Source organism: Rana temporaria, chromosome 4, assembly GCF_905171775.1.
Source record: "Rana temporaria chromosome 4, aRanTem1.1, whole genome shotgun sequence".
In the NCBI taxonomy this organism is placed as follows: Eukaryota; Metazoa; Chordata; class Amphibia; order Anura; family Ranidae; genus Rana; species Rana temporaria.
Window position 1 is genome coordinate 213,397,596 of NC_053492.1, and position 20,808 is coordinate 213,418,403.

Consider the following 20,808-nt stretch of genomic DNA (forward strand, 5'->3'; position numbering starts at 1 on the left):
CAACAGAAGATTCATCTGAAAAATCCACCTTCTGCCACTTTTCCAGAGTCCTTTCTTTTAGCAGGCTGTGGCCCTTGGCAAATGCCACACGGTTTTTCAATTGTCTTTTGTTTAGTGCTGGCTTATGGGCACTGATTCGACCATGAACGCCATTTTGAGACAAAATTCGAAAAACTGTTCTGATTGACACAGGGACTTCAGGTGACCAGGTCTCGTGGAGCTCTGCTGCAGTGGAAAATGGGCTGGCCTTGGATTTTCGAGCCAACAAACGGTCCTGTCGAGCAGTTGTCTTGCGGGGTCGGCCTGACCTGGCCTTGTCCAAAACGTCTCCAGTCTCTTCAAATCTTTTTTTTTTTTTTATCCTCTGAACTTGACGCTGAGACACATTGAAGGTGTCTGCCACATCAGCAGTGGATCTGGTCTTCAGCCTCTTGATAATCAACACTTTAGTCTCTGGGTGAATCTCGGGCATGTTTGCAGAGGTCTAGTTGCAGTTGAGAGGGTCTAGTGTACTGGGGTTCTTTTTATACACACCTGAGACCTAATTGATCCATTATTAGTCACAGGTGAAGCTCATATGACAAGGCAAAAACACTTATGTCTTGGCAAAAATTTACTCAATAGGCTTTACCAAGCTGTGAATATTAGAATACCTTTTGTCAGTTTCGTTTTGCACTGAAACATTATTACAAAAGCTGTTGGAATTAAAATGACCCATTTCTTGTAACAAAATCTTGATTAGAAATATATTTTAGCGGCACTTCAGGTCAATTTGTATTGCAGAAAATACAGGTAAATACGTTACTCTGTTTGACTGGTATATAAGGTTTTATTTTGAGGAAGGCTTTTACTTTTAAGTTATATAGACTGTATTATTGACGCTACCTTTTCACTTTCTAATATGAACCAGACAAAATACCTAAAACCAAAATATATAAGGTATAGGAAGGTTAGAGCTGTTTTTTTTTTGTTTTTTTTTTTCACTTACCTGGGAAATAAGGGAAGGTTTATATACTTTAGATCACATAACCTTATACTGTCTGTACAGTCTCTTTTAGATATATCAACAGCTATGTCGTTAAAATGCACTCCTGACTGATTACATATTGAATAATTTGTCTAGGGAGTCTCTCGCTTTACATAGTTTTGGTGAACCAAAAGAAGACTGTTCAGAGTTGTGCAATTAGGTTTCAATGTACCATCTAGCTGCAGTCTGCATTGACTACCCGTCTGTGTTCCAGTTAACACAGGACTCCACTATTCAGGTCTTGCCAGTATGCCTTAAGATTTTTTATGGCCTTATTATTGTGGCACTTTTCTTCTTTCTGTCTCTGAAACTCACTGTTGTGAGTATCCAGCAAGTTTATGCTGGGTTATGAGATCCTCTGTTGGATACTAAAACTAGTTATGAGGTATTTGCAACTACAGGTGATGGACATTTTTGTGTGGGGAAATAAAATTCTCCATTTTTATTTTGGGGTTGCTTTATCAGTAAACTTTACAAATAGGCCCCTGGGGGGGGGGGGGGGCTCCTGTTTACAAAATGCACTGGATGATGCAGCTCTAATTAAGGGAGAGTGTGCATAAGAACATGCAGCAGTGTACAAGAGTAATAAGTGTTATAACAGTAAGACCATTTTTGTACTTGCAGTAAAATTTTGGAGCCCATGGGGGGACCTCTGCTCTGTGTTTATTTTCATGTTCTCTGTCGTACTTTGATATATAACTGAGGCATGATGATTATGGGTAGGGTTACTTTTGTGCTAGTGTCTATTTCTCAAAAAGAGACCGCATGAAACAAAAATTCCTGTGTCCCTCAAATGACTTTTTTTGCAACGAATGAAAGCCCTATTTTTCTATGGTTAAAAAACGGATCAGACGAAAAATGGATGTAAACTGACAAACGGCGCGTTTTTTTCATCTGTTTTTTTGCTAGAGGTGCACCGAATGGTAATTTTGGTGCCGGAACCGAAAATGACAGTTTTAAAAAAAAAAAATATTTTTATATGTAATTGTATTTATATTCAACTTTTTAATTAATATCAATTTAAATTTATATGAATTTATTGTTGGCCATTATTGGCACATCTCTTGTATCATGTCTGCAACCCCTTTCTTAAACGTAAACACATTGCCAATAGTATTGGCAAAATTTCCATTCGGTGCACCTCTAGCAGACATGATACAGGAGATGGTCAGAGACTGCAGACATGATAGAAGAGATCAATGCAGCCTTGCCAGTGCCCATTAGCTGCAGCCTTGCCAGTGCCTATTAGATGCAGCCTTGCCAGTGCCCATTAGATGCAGCCTTGCCAGTGCCTATTAGATGCAGCCTTGCCAGTTCCTGGATCACACAGAGTGGCGATCTCCCGCTGTGTCATGGAGCTAGATTTGAATTACCTGAGTCAGGTGGCCGCAGTAACAGTCAATTAAAGGGAAATGGGGAAAGAGGGTGGGCATTGACCTGGTGACCAAAAATCCAACTGGTCAGGTCTGTGACTAGATTTCTGACTTAACCAGGGTTGGATGAAGTTCACCAATGAAGGACCAAAAGTACTTGGAGGACAAGAGAGGGGACAAAGGGGTCCGTGCCTCAAAAAGAGAAATGGGTACAGGCAGCGGGGTACTCGTAGAGATTTATTTAAAAAAAAAAAAAATGCTAAATACGAAATCACAAAAAAACAGATCGTTTACAATGGGTTGCAACAAATGTTAAACTAGACAATGTTGTCTAATTAAAAGCGCACTCCCGGGATCACAACAATGCTCATTCATCCAGATTTCACAGTATCGGTATTGCACATACTATGAAGCAATGATTGGGAGTAAATTGGTCCTGGAAAGCCTCTGAGACACTTGCAAGCAATGTGCTATGTGTTTCACATTGGGACATCCAGGCCCACAATTGCCGTGTGACACAAAGTGCAAAACACAGAAGTGAACCAATGCAATTATACTCAAAAGTATCTGTAAAGCAGCAGGGTCATGAAGCAGAATTACTCAATCTGTCATTTTTACCGGAACATAATTGGGACTAGAGTGGTCCTGGGAAACCTCTGGAGCACTCACAATCAATGTGCTGTGTGTTTTCCCATTGGGACATTCAGGCCCACTATTGCCCTGTAATGCAAGGTGAACCAATGCAGATATACTGAATAGTGTCTGTGAAGCAGCAAAGTTTTGAGGCCGAGTATCTTAACCCCTGTAGTCTTCACTGGCACAAAGTTCAACTATCTTGATGGCACTACAAGATTATGGGGCTATCGTGGCTAGAGCAGGTGTCAGTCTGCTTCAAGTAAGGTAATTGGTGAGACAGGTGATGTGGGTTGTCAGAATGCATCTAAGGATGGTGATCCTGGGATAAAAGATAATTCAGAACTGTATGTGTCCACCCATAACACACACACTGATCACTGTCCCCTCTGATGGCTGGACAGTGGACAAAGTCCCGCCTCCTATGATAGACTTCACACTGATTAAATTTCAGAGCATTGGATCTGTGTGCCGCCTATCCCAGGAGGTGGGACTTTGTTACAGCGGCCTATGACACAGGGAGATCGCCGCTCTGCATGACAAGGAGGAGAGGACTGGGGTGCACCTCTCATTTTTGCATTGGTAGTGGATGTAAAAAAAAATGATGAGAAGCGAATGAACAGCTGATGGAAAAATTTATGAATACTTCATTCATTTTGACATTACTGAATTGATGAAATGAATGGTCTACATTTGTGAAAGGGGCCTAAAGTGTACAATAAGTATAAAAAGTAATCGTACAACGAAGTACAGAGAACAGAGTAGCATGTGGTAGTGTTGGGAGAACGGGAGCCACATATGTTGGCTGTAGGGCTACATATAGAATGTTTCTGTGTTTACAAGTGATAGCAGGAAATGGGAGCAGAGGGAGCGTGGGAGACATAGGTGGTGGAATGGAGTTCTGCCATGTTCCTGCTCCAAAACTTGGTTGGAGGGCCACATGGCATGGTCTGGTGTGTCCGATTCTGCCATCTGGCTTTGTGGCTGACATATGTGCCCTAGATGGATCAAATTTTGGCTGGTACTTGCTGAATAGGCTGAGATTTGATCCATCTATGGCCAGCTTTACACTCTATAGGAGTGTCTAAGTACTGTTTCTGCTGGTCTAACTCCTCCGTCTCCCTCCTCAACTCCCTTCATAACCTTTTATGTATCACTCAAGGAAGGAGTGAAGGGGAATTTTATAGAGTGTCAGTGAGTGAGTCTGCTGGATCTGCTAACAATTGTATTCAAAAATGGTGGAGCTCAACAGCAGTCTCAAGGCTTTAGGATTCCTAAACCAGGGAGGCTTTTACAGGTAAATAACATTACTAAAATACATATAATCAGAGGCGTACTAAGCATGGGGCGGAGGGGGCGGGCCGCACCGGGTGCCACACCCTGGAGGGGTGTCAGGCCGACGCCCCCCCCTCCACGAATGAAGAGGACTGTAGCGTGCGGCATGATGATAGCGCGGTAACAGGGAGGCAGCGCTAGCGGCAGTCTAGGTAAGACACAGCTGAAGCGTGGCTTTTCAGGGGGGGGGGGGGGTGACTCGTGCAAGCCGCCCGTACCCATACCCGGGACCGCAATTATCCCCTTCTCTGTGGCAGCGCAGCGCCCACGGCTCTGATAGATACGGCTGTGACTGTCTGACACTGACAGTCACACAGCCTAGGAGCGTGAAGCTGCAGCCGCCTCCCCCTGTGCTGTGCTGCCTGTGTGTGTAGTGTAACACGCGGCGCGCTGATGATCATCTGTCTGACGGCATCATGGGTCTGAAGGCAAGGGGGGTGTGTGCACTATTGTAAGGGGGGGGGTGTTCTGTATATGAGGGGGGGTGTTCTGTATATGAGGGGGGTTCTGTATTCTGGGGGGGTTCTGTATTGTGGGGGGGGATGTTCTGTATTGTAGGGGGTGGTATCTGTATAGGGGGGATTCTGTATTCTGGGGGGTTCTGTATTGTGTGGGGGGGGGGGGGGGTTCTGTATTGTAGGGGGGTGGTATCTGTATAGGGGGGTTCTGTATTCTGGGGGGGGGGTGTTCTGTATTGTAAGGGGTGGTATCTGTATAGGAGGGTTCTGTATTCTGGGGGGGGTGTTCTGTATTGTAGGGGGTGGTTCTGTATATGAGGGGGTATTCTGTATTGTGGGGGGGGGGTTCTGTATTGTGGGGGGGTGTTCTGTATTGTAGGGGGGGTCTGAACTGTAGGGGTGGGTCTGTATTGTAAGGGGGTTCTGTAGGGGGGTCTGTATTGTAGGGAGGGGTCTGCACTGTCCAGAGGTGCAGTCTAATGTAAAGGGGTGCAGTGTAATGTAAAGGGGTCCAGAGATGCAGGGTGCTGTGTAATGTAAAGGGGCCAGAGGTGCAGGGTGCTGTGTAATGTAAGGGGTCCAGAGGTGCAGGGTGCTGTGTAATGTAAGGGGTCCAGAGATGCAGGGGGCTGTGTAATGTAAGAGGTCCAGAGGTGCAGGATGCTGTGTAATATAAAGGGGTCCAGAGGTGCAGGGTGCTGTGTAATGTAAAGGGGTCCAGAGGTGCAGGGTGTTGTGTAATGAAGGGGTCCAGTGATGCAGGGTGCTGTGTAATGTAAAGGGGTCCAGAGGTGCAGGGTGCTGTGTAATGTAAAGGGGACCAGTGGTGCAGGGTGCTGTGTAATGTAAAGGGGTCCAGAGGTTCTGTGTAATGTAAAGGGGTCCAGAGATGCAGGGTGCTGTGTAATGTAAAGGGATCCAGAGATGCAGGGTGCTGTGTAATGTAAAGGGGACCAGTGGTGCAGGGTGCTGTGTAATGTAAAGGGGTCCAGAGGTGCTGTGTAATGTAAAGGGGTCCAGAGGTGCAGGGTGGTGTGTAATGTAAAGGGGTCCAGAGATGCATGGTGCTGTGTAATTTAAAGGGGTCCAGAGATGCGGGGTGCTGTGTAATATAAAGGGGTACAGAGGTGCAGGGTGCTGTGTATTGTAAAGGGGTCCAGAGATGCAGGGTGCTGTGTATTGTAAAGGGGTCCAGAGATGCAGGGTGCTGTGTATTGTAAAGGGGTCCAGAGATGCAGGGTGCTGTGTAATGTAAAGGGGTCCAGAAGTGCAGTGTAATGTAAAGGGTCCAGAGGTGTAGGGTGCTGTGTAATCTAAAGGGATCCAGAGGTGCAGGGTGGTGTGTAATGTAAGGGGTCCAGAGATGCAGGGTGCTGTGTAATTTAAAGGGGTCCAGAGATGCAGGGTGCTGTATAATGTAAAGGGGTCCAGAAGTGCAGTGTAATGTAAAGGGGTCCAGAGGTGCATGGTGCTGTGTAATGTAAAGGGGTGCAGGGTGCTGTGTAATGTAAAGGGGTCCAGAGATGCAGGGTGCTGTGTAATGTAAAGGGGTCCAGAGGTGCAGGGTGCTGTGTAATGTAAGGGGTCCAGAGATGCAGGGTGCTGTTTAATGTAAAGGGGGCCAGTGGTGCAGGGTGCTGTGTAATGTAAAGGGGTCCAGAGGTGCTGTGTAATGTAAAGGGGTCCAGAGATGCAGGGTGCTGTGTAATGTAAAGGGATCCAGAGATGCAGGGTGCTGTGTAATGTAAAGGGGACCAGTGGTGCAGGGTGCTGTGTAATGTAAAGGGGTCCAGAGGTGCTGTGTAATGTAAAGGGATCCAGAGGTGCAGGGTGGTGTGTAATGTAAAGGGGTCCAGAGATGCAGGGTGCTGTGTAATTTAAAGGGGTCCAGAGATGCGGGGTGCTGTGTAATATAAAGGGGTGCAGAGTGCTGTGTATTGTAAAGGGGTCCAGAGATGCAGGGTGCTGTGTATTGTAAAGGGGTCCAGAGATGCAGGGTGCTGTGTAATGTAAAGGGGCCCAGAAGTGCAGTGTAATGTAAAGGGGTCCAGAGGTGTAGGGTGCTGTGTAATGTAAAGGGGTCCAGAGATGCAGGGTGCTGTGTAATCTAAAGGGATCCAGAGGTGCAGGGTGGTGTGTAATGTAAGGGGTCCAGAGGTGCAGGGTGCTGTGTAATGTAAAGGGGTCCAGAGGTGCAGGGTGCTGTGTAATGTAAGGGGTCCAGAGATGCAGGGTGCTGTGTAATTTAAAGGGGTCCAGAGATGCAGGGTGCTGTGTAATGTAAAGGGGTCCAGAAGTGCAGTGTAATGTAAAGGGGTGCAGGGTGCTGTGTAATGTAAAGGGGTCCAGAGATGCAGGGTGCTGTGTAATGTAAAGGGGTCCAGAGGTGCAGGGTGCTGTGTAATGTAAGGGGTCCAGAGATGCAGGGTGCTGTGTAATGTAAAGGGGTCCAGAAGTGCAGTGTAATGTAAAGGGGTCCAGAGTGCTGTGAAATGTAAAGGGGTCCCGTGGTGCAGTTGTGGAGAGGGGGTACACAGTAGTGACAAAGAGATATTGAAGGATGCAGGGGGCACAGTGGGGTGTTTTTACATTTTACCATGGGGGGGGGTGCCAGATATTGGATCCGCCCCGGGTGCCAAATGTTCTAGGTACGCCCCTGCATATAATCTTGTGATCAGATTGTTGATATGAATAGTCTGGTGACTGGGTCTCTTGAAAGCAGAACTAAAACTCTTATTTAGTGGTCTCCCAAAACAATTACATTCAAGGCATACAGGAATAACTGTCACAGTTGCTTGTGCTTTCAATCGAACTGTGATAGCATCAAATGGCCATTGTCATAACTGACCACATAAGCAGCATCGCAGCTGCAGATCGAATAGGGGCTAAGATGGCAGCTTCATTGGCTGTAAACCAAAAGAAGGTTTAGATCCCCTTAAATTGGAATGCTAAATGTGTATTTGAGCAGGTAAAAACATATCAGGATTTTTGTGGATCATGTTCAGTAACCATTTTTTCAAGTCTTAGTTAAAATAGTTTTTTGGCATTTTTACAATATTGAAACTAGATTAGGTGATTTCCAGCTTGGATATCAGTCATAATTGTGAAAGCCTGTTGATAACATTTGTTTTTGTTTTTCCAGGTTACACGATCATTGGTTATGACAAGCATGAGCACTGAGTAAGTGTTTCCATTTCTCACATTCATGCTTTTATTTGTTCTGTAAATAATATTTTAACTGAGCATGGCCAATGGGAAAATCTATTTTAGCTAATGTATTACCATTTTGCGAATTGGATATCCCCAAAATGTGCCTGCAGCAAAGTTTCTGACGTGCTGTCTTTAGTGTTTTTAAAGGGTATGTGCATTATTTTGGTTACAGTTAAATGTTCAGCTCATGGTATATCTAATATTCGTCACATTCAGCTCAACTTGTTCTGTAATGCTGAAGGTGTTTTGTTGCTTATCAAAGTGGCTTCCTCAAATCAAATGAATGTTGAAATAAAATCTGAATATCTTTTTGTGCTCACTGTAAATGTACCTGTAAATGTTATGTAAACCTCTTAAGTATATGTGGGTGAGGTGTCTCAAGCATATTTAGCGATACCAACATCTACAATTACTACAGTATATTTATAACACCAACTAAACCTTTTTGGAACCTTACCAGTTCTATACAGCAAATACCTAAGGACCATTTTAAAACTCTATTAATTCAGTTTATTAGAATATATGTTAAAATATCATTGTTAAGCCCTGTACACATGGGCAGAATGTCGGGACAAAAAACACTGGCCTACATTCGGCCCGTGTGTATGTCAGTCTGTCTGACAGAAGCCGGCCATTCAGTCTGCTTCCGTTGGACATGCATGCTGGGAAAACCATCAGCCGACCAACTCTTGATTAGTGCTCTTAGCCAATGGTTTTGCCGGGAAAACCAGCAGACTTTTGCCCGGCGTTTTTTGTCAGTTTTCCTGTCGGGAAAACCGGCCGTGTGTAGGGGAAAGACTGAACCGAGCATGTTCTCGGATTTCCCCTTGGGATTTCCGACTTTCCCGTCGGAAATCCCGTACGTGTGTACGAGGCATTAGAGATGCCTCTCTTCTCTTTTTTACTCGGTTGTTAAATTATGCTACTCTTATACTGTATCAAGACATCGCTTGTATATCAGTCAAAATTTATTAAAACATTTTGCTTGTCTTGCAAAACACTCTCAAACCAAGGTTTTACTGTATAACTCGCAGAACATTTTGCTTATATCACCATATTCAGTTGTTTCTTTTATACCAGTAGTTTCACAAAGCACACTGAAAATTATTGAACAGACTACTTATGTTACTTTACAAGAATGACATGAAACTAGGGGTCTCATTCAAGTCAGATAGGATGGTGGTACATCATTTGTAAACCCACTGCATTTTACACGAACAAAAGCTCATCAAATACACTGCTTCTAGATTCCAGGTGGATAGAGTCTAGAGCTACATAGGATGCATGGCAATTGTGATTTAATGCCACATGTCTGCATACTGAAGCAGATCAATCACTATTATTAATCATATAATATCTATATAAATACATGGTTATAAAATTATTTTTATCCAGAACTGGTGTTTTGTCTAATCTACGTAATAATACCCACACTTAGGCTGGAAGATAAATCACTCCCTGGGCCCTGGAATAATGGCCTTTACCTAACATGTCTCTTGTTAATGGAGGCTTGCCATACATAATCTTAAGCTTATCCTTAATGGAACTCACTATTTGGGGGATCTGTGTTTGCTAATATTTTTTGGAACTGTTGGGTATCAACATGTGATGATTTTCACTGCATTGGGATTAGGAATCTTGTCACTACTAAATAGGAGAGAATCATGGGATTTAAGTTTTGCCCTATTATAGGCTTTTTTGAAGATTGTGATTATGTACCAGTTGTGCGAGTCTATCTCAAGTTGGATTCTTTACAGAAGTCACTTTAGATTTTAAGTCACTGTAGATTTGCTTACCGAAGCTAATGACCACTACAGCGGTCAGTATGGGCACAGGATATTTTTATAGTCTCCCAACGAGACTGAGGGGTATCCGGTTCCTAGATCCTAGGTGATACCTTCAGAAGTATCCAGACGTTGAATCAATCAGTGATGACAAACACAGCGAGCCTAGCGTGTCTCTCCTCCCACCCTAAACCAGCCGACTTCCTACACACAGCACTGGCCCTGCTGTGTGTAGCAAGTCGGCTGGTTTAGGGTGGGAGGAGAGACACGCTAGGCTCACTGTGTTTGTCATCACTGATTGATTCAACGACTGGATACTTCTGAAGGTATCACCTAGGATCTAGGAACCGGATACCCCTCAGTCTGGTTGGGAGACTATAAAAATATCCTGTGCCCATACTGACCACTGTAGTGGTCATTAGCTTCGGTAAGCAGACTACAACACTTTACCACTTGGGTGTTTTCTGGTGGATAGATCGTTTGGATTATTTCTGATGTCACATCTTGAATATTAAATCAGGAATTCACCTGATTCACATTGGATTTTTTATTCTTTGGATTCTTTGGATTCTAATTATATACCATTATATGTGTTTGGACTTCACTCATTTCACTTGTTTTTCATCTATTATGAATTTTTGATTTCCTGTGCATCTGGAATCTTTGCAAAATCATATGTAATTTCTATATATATATTTTTATATTGTTTGTGTTTTATATATATATATATATATATATATATATATATATATATATATATATATATATATATATATATATATATATATATATATATATATATATATATATATATATATATATATATATATATATATATATATATATATATATATATATATATATACCTATGTTCAAAGTGTAGGTATCACTATCAGTTTTTGCGCTGTACCTATTTTTCTTACTTGTCCTTTAATTTGTATCTACAATTTTTGGTACTTGGCAGCATTTACACTTATTTTTTTCTGCGCAGTGTTTTTTTTTCTATTAGAAATGTATTTTCTTTGAAAAAGTTTTTTCCAGTGTAGATTTGTAGTACAATGTACTCCCCGGCAGACCATCCTCTTTGTTATAAATCCAAGCAACCAAAAAAGAGATCTGGTTCCTATCACATAACACAATTATTTTTATATTTAAATCATTCATATTTAGACATGCTAGAAAGTAATCCAGTGCATTATTGGTGTCATCCCAGATAATGAACACCTTGTTTATGTACCTGTACATAGATGAGGCATCCTCTCTGAAATTATGATTCTTGTACCTGCCCAGGTATGGATTAAAATAGGATGGGGCACAACATTGCTACACTTTGGGCCTGGAGGTAATGGATACCATTAAAAGTGAATGCATTTTTTGTCAAACTAAATTCCAAGAGCTCAACACAAACTCATTATATTCTCATTGCTCATGACCTCTATGATTTAGAAAAGTAATTTGTAGACCTTTTAAGTGTGGGATGCTGCTGTACAGGGCCTCAATATCTATAGCTACTAATCATGAATCCCGAGGAGCATGTAAGCCTTCAATACTTTGTAACTGGTAAATAGTCTCCTTAGTATAGAATGGTATTTCCATTACATGACGTCTTCAGTGTATATCAAATAGTTCATTTACTTTTTCCATTAATCCACTGCCAGGATCGGAGGGGTTAACAGGTAGCTATGAGACAGTTTAGTCAACTTAAAAGGCTTTATTCAACGAAAACAGAAAAATGTACATGCTTTGTCTTGATAGGCAGTTCAAAACCGCCAAATAAGTGCTACAACCTCTTGTCCATTAACTCGCACCACACACTCAAGCGGGCTTAGATTGTTCATGGGACCAGCGGCAAAAGCTAACATAGAGCCATGTCACATTCCATTGGCTCATCCCGCCATGGACACTGGGCCACAATATGATCCAGTTGTTGGCAGGACCAACAGCACACCTCATGGGGTTCGCTTTCTCCTGGCCGACTCTCGGGAGGATTTGGCATTGGGGTGCTCCTGGCAGCAGTGTCAAGTACCCAGGCAGACACCATGCGTTAAACTGGTGCCATCTTGGCGCTGGAACGCACCTCCTTGGAACGGGCTAGCTCTCTGGTAATAGAGGGACTCTCCTGAACATTTTCTGCACAACTGTAGTGCTCAACAGCAGCAGCCATCTCATCCAGGGCCTGCGGCTCGAACTGAGCTACCCATCGATGGAGCTCCCTAGGCAGCCCCTGCAGAAAACGGTCCAGTGCGACTCTGTGATCTGTGTGGGCGTCTTTTTCTCAGATTTTAGCCAGCCCTGGAACAAGAGCATCATGTGGTACAGTTGCGCACGGGCAGCCTTGTCAAACCACCAGCCAAGGACTTGGTTTGTCCTTAAAGCAAGGATTTCTGCTTTTAGCAGCTTATAGTCCCATGCGGATTAGGGGGCCAAGTGAGTTTGCCTGTTGGGGATTTGTGGTCAGGAAAGGAGCCAGCACATCTGCCCAGTCTTTGTCAGGCAGACCTTTCCTTGCTGCAATCCGCTCAAACATGGCAAGGTATGACTCAACATTGTCTGTGGCCGCCATTCTTTGCAGGGTCTGCTGCACTGCCTTTTGTGGGTCACTCTTGCCCGCAGGGTCACCTTTTTATTTCAGCCTGTTGGGTCACATATAACATTTCAAAACAAAATCTCAATTTAAAAATGGCTTATCAGCAACAAATTAAAGCAGTATTAAATTCAAAAGCAAATATTTATTATATTTCGCCCTGGTTCACACTGGGCTGCGGGAGTGAAGCCGTGCGAGTTCAGCTGAACTCGCACGATTTCACTCCCGCCGGCAGTCCCGATTTTGGCCGCGATTTAAGAGACATCTGTGCAGGTTTCTGCACAGATGTCTATGTAAATCGCGGCCCGAAATCGCAAAAAGTAGTACAGGAACTACTTTTTGAAATCAGTGCAGCGTCGCAGATGCGGCGTCGACACCGATTAGGACAGTGTCATTGCCGACAATTGGCGGCAAATGCCGCCGATTTGAGATGCGATTTCACATGTGAAAAAGCATCTCAAATCGAAGGAAATCGTACCCAGTGTGAACCTAGGCTTCAGCTTTCCAAGTCTTAGATTAGGTGGTTGCATTAGTTTTCTTTTTTTAGGCTTTTCTTTCCATAATTTTCATCTAATGATCTGGCCAGTAAGTCTGCTGTTTAAAAAGGCAAACTATTTAACACTGACAGTGTGCTTACGATTCTGCTTTTATTTCTGTAAAACCTTTATCCCAAAAGGAAAAACAAATGTTTGCTGTAACTGCTTATAAAGTGTGAGATGGAGTTTGGCTTTAGTTAGTGTATTTAAAGTGGTTCCAAAGCCTTAAGGTGTTTTTCTACCTTAATGTATTCTATGATTTAAGGGAAAAACCTTCTGTGCCAGAGGATCACTGCCCACCCCACTTATACTTACCTGAGCCCATTCTCGATCCAGCATTGTGCAAGAGGGCAGCAGATCTCTCCACTCTCCCTCCCCACTGGGCAGATTGATAGCAGTGGGAGCAATTGGCTTCCTCTGTTGTCAACCAAAATCTGTGATGAGGGGGCGGGGCCAAGCTTCACTGTCTATATAGATGCAGGTAGCAGGATCAAGCCTTCACGAGTCACCCATAGAAAGTGTCTTTCTATGGTGAGCACTTGCCGAAAAGGAGTTGACCTGAGAAGAAGAGAATCGGGGCTGCTCTGTCCAAAACCATTGGACAGAGCAGGTAATTATTACATGTTTGTTATTTTAATTAAGAAAAACCTTTACAATCACTTTAAATCTGTTAGTACATTCCAGCTCCTCCACCCAGAGTGGTCACACTCTTATACAGGAGGTGTGTTACTGGTCTGATCACCAGGTAATTTTTTTTTAAAAATATCTAAAAAATAAATAAATAAATCATGGAGCCACTATAGCTAATGATTAAAAAGGGAGAATTCTCTGTCAAGATCAATGGCACATATATATCAGTCTGTCCACACATACCAGGGTGCTAGGGGTAACCTTAGACTCTGAACTTGCCTTTCAGGCCCACAGCCAATCCCTGTCCAAATCATGCCGCCCTATGCCCTGTACACACGATCAGTTTTTCCGCAGCAGGAAAATTGCTGAAGTTTGTCTTGCATGCATACATACGGTCACACTAATCTTGTCTGAAATTCCGAACGTCAAGAACGCAGTGATGTACAACACGTATGACGAGCCGAGATCAATGAAGTTCAATAGGCAGATTGGCTCTTCTGCTTAATTCTGAGCATGCACGTTTTTTTCACGCCGTAATTGCATACAGACGACCACAATTCCCGATAGGAATTTTTCCTGTCAGGAAAAATTTTGATCCTGCTCTCAATCTTTTCTTGGCAGGAATTCTCACAGAAAAAGTGCGATGGAGCATACACACGGTCGTAATTCCTGACAAAAAGCTCACATCGCACTTTTCTTGCCGGGAAAACTGATCATGTGTACAAGGAATTAGCCTCCACAACATTTCTAGAATATGCCCCTTTTTAACTGACACCACCAAGCTTCTAATTCATTCCCTGGTTATCTCTCGCCTCAACTACTGCAACTCACTCCTCATTGGATTACCTTTACATAGACTATCCCCTAGAGGTCGACCAATATGGGTTTTTCTCTGGCCGATGCCGATATTTAGAAATCAGGGCGGCCGATGGCCGATATATGTTGCCGATTTTTGTGGCCGATATTTTAGGCTGTTTTTTTTCCCTTTATCTCAGAAAATCTAGGGGGGAGATGTGGGGTGTAGAATATCAGTATCCCATCATTGCCACCTCATTAGTGCCCACAAGTTCAGCCTGTCAGTGCCCAATAGTGCAGCCCATCAGTATCCATTAGTCCACACCAAACCAGACTGTCAATGCAACCTCATCAGATTTAGTGCCCATCAGTGCCACCTCATTAGTGCCCACCAGTGCAGCCTATCAGTGTCCATTTGTGCCGGTCAGTGCAATCTCATCAGTACCCACCAGTGCAGTCCATAAGTGCCACCTCAATAGTGCCTACCAGTTCAGCCTGTCAGTGCCACCTCATTGTTGCCCACCAGTGCCACCTCATTGGTGTCCATCAGTGCAGCCCACCAGTGCCAAGTCCACCAGTGCAGCCCATCAGTGCCAAGCTGTCATTCACTGCCACCTCACCAGTGCCCATCTCAGTGCCAAGCTGTCATTCAGTGCCCACCAGTGCCAAGCTGTCCATCACTGCCACCTCATCAGTGCCCACCAGTGCCAAGCTCATCAGTGCCCACCCGTGCCAAGCTCATCAGTGCCCACCAGTGCCAAGCTCATCAGTGCCCACCAGTGCCAAGCTCATCAGTGCCCACCAGTGCCAAGCTCATCAGTGCCCACCAGTGCCAAGCTCATCAGTGCCCACCAGTGCCAAGCTCATCAGTGCCAAGCTCATCGGTGCCAAGCTGTCATTCAGTGCCCACCAGTGCCAAGCTGTCATTCAGTGCCCACCAGTGCCAAGCTGTCATTCAGTGCCCACCAGTGCCAAGCTGTCATTCAGTGCCCACCAGTGCCAAGCTGTCATTCAGTGCCCACCAGTGCCAAGCTGTCATTCAGTGCCCACCAGTGCCAAGCTGTCATTCAGTGCCCACCAGTGCCAAGCTGTCATTCAGTGCCCACCAGTGCCAAGCTGTCATTCAGTGCCCACCAGTGCCAAGCTGTCATTCAGTGCCCACCAGTGCCAAGCTGTCATTCAGTGCCCACCAGTGCCAAGCTGTCATTCAGTGCCCACCAGTGCCAAGCTGTCATTCAGTGCCCACCAGTGCCAAGCTGTCTATCACTTCTACCTTGCATGGCAAAAGACCACTCAATTCATCCCCTGATGTGCCGTGCGGCCTGCCTCCAGACTACAATCCCCAAAATGCAGCGCGGCCGGGAACAGCCAATCGGCGGCCAACTTCCTCTGCTGGGGAGAAAGGAAAAAAGGAATTCAGACAGCGGCCGTTTTAAATAGATGGTAGACGGTGGGCAGCCAGGGGGGGGGGGGGAGATTTAAACCCAGCACACCCCTGCCTCAGATGTCCAACAATCGGCTTTTTTTTAGACAATAATCGGCCGATTTCTTTTAAAAAGGCCAAATATCGGCCGATATGTCGACCTCTACTATCCCCCCTTTAGTCCATAATAAATGCCGCTGCAAGACTCATCCACCTTGCCAACTGTTCAGTGTCCTCCACCCTCTCTGCCAATACCTCCATTGGCTTCCACTCACCCAACGAATACAATTCAAAGTACTAATAATAATTAACAATATACAGAATTTTTTTTTTGTTTTTATAATAATTAACAAAGCCATCCATAACTCTGCCCCCAGCTACATCAATAACCTAGTCCCAAAATACCAACCAAGCCGCTCTCTTCAGTCGTCCTGCTCTCTAGCTCACTTGTCACCTCCTCCCATGCTCGCCTCCAGGATTTCTCCAGGGCTTCTCCCATCCTTTGGAACTCCCTACCCCAAGCTGTCCAACTATCCCCTAATCTATCTTTAGACAATCCTTGATCTTTAACCACTTCCCGACTGCCGCATGTATATGTACGTCCACAGAATGGCACGTACAGGCAAATGGGCGTACAGGTACATCCTTGCCTTCTAGCGGGTGGGGGGTCCGATCGGGACCCACCCCCCCCCCCGCTACATGCGGCGGTTGGATTCCCGCGGGGAGCGATCCAGGACGACGGCGCGGCTCCCCGGAGCTGAAGAACGGGGAGAGCCGTATGTAAACACGGCTTCCCCGTGCTTCACTGTGGCGGCGCATCGATCGAGTCTTCCCTTTTATAGGGAGACTCGATCGATGACGTCAGTCCTACAGCCACACCCCCCTACTGTTGTAAACACACACTAGGTGAACACTAACTCCTACAGCGCCACCTGTGGTTAACTCCCAAACTGCAACTGTCATTTTCACAATAAAGAATGCAATTTAAATGCATTTTTTGCTGTGAAAATGACAATGGTCCCAAAAATGTGTCAAAATTGTCCGAAGTGTCCGCCATAATGTCGCAGTCACGAAAAAAATCGCTGATCGCCGCCATTAGTAGTAAAAAAAAATAAAAATTATAAAAATGCAATAAAAATATCCCCTATTTTGTAAACGCTATAAATTTTGCGCAAACCAATCGATAAACGCTTATTGCGATTTTTTTTTACCAAAAATAGGTAGAAGAATACGTATCGGCCTAAACTGAGGAAAAAAAAAATTATATGTTTTTGGGGGATATTTATTACAGCAAAAAGTAAAAAATATTGAATTTTTTTCGAAATTGTTGCTCTATTTTTGTTTATAGCGCATTTGTCTGTTAAAGCGACGCAGTGCCGAATCGCAAAACCTGGCCTGGGCATTTAGCTGCCTAAAGGTCCGGGGCTTAAGTGGTTAAAGAAGCCTAGCCTGCTTCTAACTAATACTGTTTTACTTTCTGCATCAGCTCATCCCCCACAGCCATTACCCTTGGTATGAATTGACCCTCCCTTTTATATTGTAAGCTCTAATGAGCAGGGCCCTCTGATTCCTCTTGTACCAAATTGAAATGTTACTGTAATGTCTGCCTTTATTTTGTTAAGTGCTGCGCAAACTGTTGGCGCTATATAAATCCCAAATAATGATAGTATAACTCTAAATTCCTTATCTTTATGCTCGAGTCTGCCTTTTGAAAGCATCAAATCCAAAGCGTCTGCATGATAGCAAGGCGACTAGCATTTTCAAAACTAGGTTATTGGCTTTTTACAATATGATTTGGCAGGTTTTCACTATTAGCATTTTTTAGGCATATCATTTAATTTAGGGGGCGTTCATTGATGTGTTACTTTTAAGACTGTGAAGCTTTTTCAATCACACTGCCCACATATTTCTGCTAGGGTTTAACATACAAACGGCCAAAAGAAGGGGGGAGAGAAAGATACAAACTAAGGGCTAATAGAAAACTGACAGCTGCGTCTCCCTTCTTCCTGAAGTGGCCAAAAACCTTTTGTTGCCTATCCCTCTGTATTATGATGCAATAAATATTTTTAGAAAACGTGTTTTTATTTTTTTTTGCTTTTTAATTTGAAAAAGACTGCATAGACAAACTCGTCATTCGTTACCGAAGATAATCGTGGTAACACAGACCTTAAAGCTGATATTATTACCAAAAGGGGTGTCTAAAAAGCTTTTCAGTTTGTATTGTGTACCTTAACATTTAATTTATTGACTTATGGTCTAGTTACTGTGTGGTAATTGTAGGGGACCATTTTCACACACTTGAAGACATACGTAAACATTAAACAGTTTTTATGGTTCCAAATTCTAAAATACTGACCTTCTGGACGCCTAAGAAAGTTGGTGTTGAAGGCAAAAGAAATGAGGCATAACTCAGAGGAAATACTTTCACTGGAGAACAAAACTCACCCCTACCTTTAGCCACCTTATCTTCAGTATCTCTGGAGACTCCTGCTTTGTAGGTCTGTTTTGGCATATGTCTTTGTTGGATATTAACAAGAGGGAACACTAGAATCGTGCCAAGTCTTATGTTATGGAGAGGAAGAAAAAGCAGATAGTGCAGCTCGTTTATTGAAGTAACATTTCATTACTCTGGTTCATTTGGTTTATGTTCTTAGAAATCTGTGCAAGTGAAAAACGTATAGTGCCCAGTATGATGTACAGTATGTGTAGCTTATGTTTGCCCAGCAGTAATTAGTTAAAAGATCATTATTTTTCTGTCTTCATAATAGATTCATGTATTTTTTGGAGTTTTATAAATGATCGATCTAATTATCAAATTCTTTAATTTGGCTCTTCAGCTTGATTTTTAAAGTAAATTGTAAAGTTTTTTTTTTTTTTCAATATCAATAACAAACTTGTTATTTGCCTCCTCTGTTGCAGTGAATTTGCACAGAGCAGCCCAGATCCTCCTCTTCTCGGGTCCCTATTAGGTGCTCCTGGCTCCCCCCTTCTTTTGAGTGCCCCCACAGCAAGCAGCTTGCTATGGGGGCACCCGAGCTCAGTCACAACTCCATGTGTCCATTCAGACAGGCCCCACCCCCTCTCTCCCCTGATTGGCTGACTGACTTTGACAGTAGCAGGAGCCAATGGCGCTCTTGCGGTGTCTCAGCCAATCAGGAGCTAGAGTCTCAGAAGGCCAAGAACACTCATGGACAGAGATGGGGCTCAGGTAAGTATTAGGGGGGCCGAGGAGGCCTACTACACACAGAAGGCTTTATATCCTGATGAATAGAATGCATTACGATAAACCTTCTGACTTTACAACTCCTTTAAAGCAGAGGTTCACACAAAAATGGAACCTCCGCTGTCCGGATTCCCCCCGCCCCCTCCAGTGTCACATTTGGCACCTTTCAGGGGGAGCGGGGTGGAGATACCTGTCTAAGATAGGTATTTGCACCCACTTCTGGGCATAGACCCCCACATTATCTGCGGGAGTGTAAGCCATGTCCTGCGCCCCCCTGCTGTCTTCTGAAAGACACAAGGGTCCCAGGAGAGAGCAGGGACCATTTGGATTGCGCAGTGTGACTCGCGAACCAAGAAGTGAAGCCACAAGGCTTCACTTCCGGATTCCCTTACTAAAGATGGTGGCGGCATCATCTGAGGACCGAGGTATAGGTCGGGCCCGGGTGCCCACATCGCGGGCGCACTTTAAAGGTAGGTGTTCTTATTTTAAAGTCAGCAGCTGCAGTAAAAAATAGGCGGACCTCTGCTTTAAGGATAAGTTTACGAATTCTCTAACTCCATCAAGCCTCCATTCCTAGCCCACTGAACTAATTCCTTAAGCTAATCAACCTCTATCCCTAGAAGTTAACCTATCCAATAGCAACAACCGCCCCATGTTCAAATCCTAACTATTAAAAGTAATGCCAGGTAGGCAGCGCGATTATACGTTTCCTACACTTGTCCCTGCCGCAGCAGAACGTCGTCTACAATACAGTGTTGTGAAAGTACTTGCCCCCTTCCTGATTGCATATTTCTCATACTTTAAATTATTCAGATCATCAAACTAATTATAATATTAGACCAAGATAACCAGAGTAAATAAATCCAAGTTGCAGTTTTTTAATTACTATTTAATTTATTAAAGGAAAAAAGCTGTTCAATGCTGCCTGGCCCTATGTGAAAAAGTAATTGTCCCCTCCCATGCTGAATCATGAATGAACTGTGATTGGTCAAAAAATTTTGGAAAGTGGAGTTGAATTTCACTTGCCACTGCCAGGCCTGTTGAATCAAGAAATAGCATAAATAGAAGCTGTCTGACAAAGTGAAGCATGCGAACACATCACAAAAAGCCACACATCATGCTGCGGCATGTCTCAAGATGGCGCCGCTGCACGTGGGGACGATTCGCTCTCCAGGTCTCCTCTCCCCTCCCAACTTTTTGCTCCGGAGCCCTCGGAACCTTGTGCTCCGGCCCTATCGAAGGCTGATCTGGACTCCAGCCTGGAGGCAATGTATTCCCGGCTGGCTACCAAGTTCCAGACGGAGCTCCACAAGACCTCCAACACCCTATCCCAGGAGATTGCGGCCTTGGGTACGAGGACGGACAGGCTCGAGACTAAACACGATGAGCTCGCCCTGGCCTACAACGATCTCGGCCGCGAGCATGAAAGTCTCGCCTCGGCATTCTCCCTTATCCAAGCCCAAATGGAGGATCTGGACAATCGCAATCGCCGCAATAACCTACGTCTACGTGGAATCCCGGAGTCGACTACGGATCTGATCCCAGCGGTGGTCCGCCTTTTCAAATCCCTGCTACCGGACTGCAATTCGGCTGCTTTTACCTGCGACCGGATCCACAGGGCGCTCCGACCAAAACCCCCGGCTGACAAACCGCCCAGAGACGTTGTTCTCTGCATGAAAGACTTCCTGGTTAAGGAAGATATTCTCAGGGCCGCGCGGAACCAGAACCGGATTACCCTAGATGACCAGGTAATACAGATCTTCCCTGACATCTCCCAGGCCACCTTGGAGAGGCGCA

General features: G+C 44.4%; 1 protein-coding gene across 2 annotated transcripts in view; it reads left to right on the forward strand.

The window, feature by feature from the left end:
• The window catches only part of MCPH1 (microcephalin 1), a 427,349-nt gene that overhangs the window by 130,910 nt on the left and 275,631 nt on the right, over positions 1 to 20,808 (forward strand). For both annotated transcript variants that reach the window (XM_040349814.1, XM_040349813.1), the window contains exon 10: positions 7,969 to 8,006. In XM_040349814.1, coding sequence (XP_040205748.1) covers positions 7,969 to 8,006 — 38 coding nt within the window. The remainder of the gene's footprint in view (positions 1 to 7,968; positions 8,007 to 20,808) is intronic.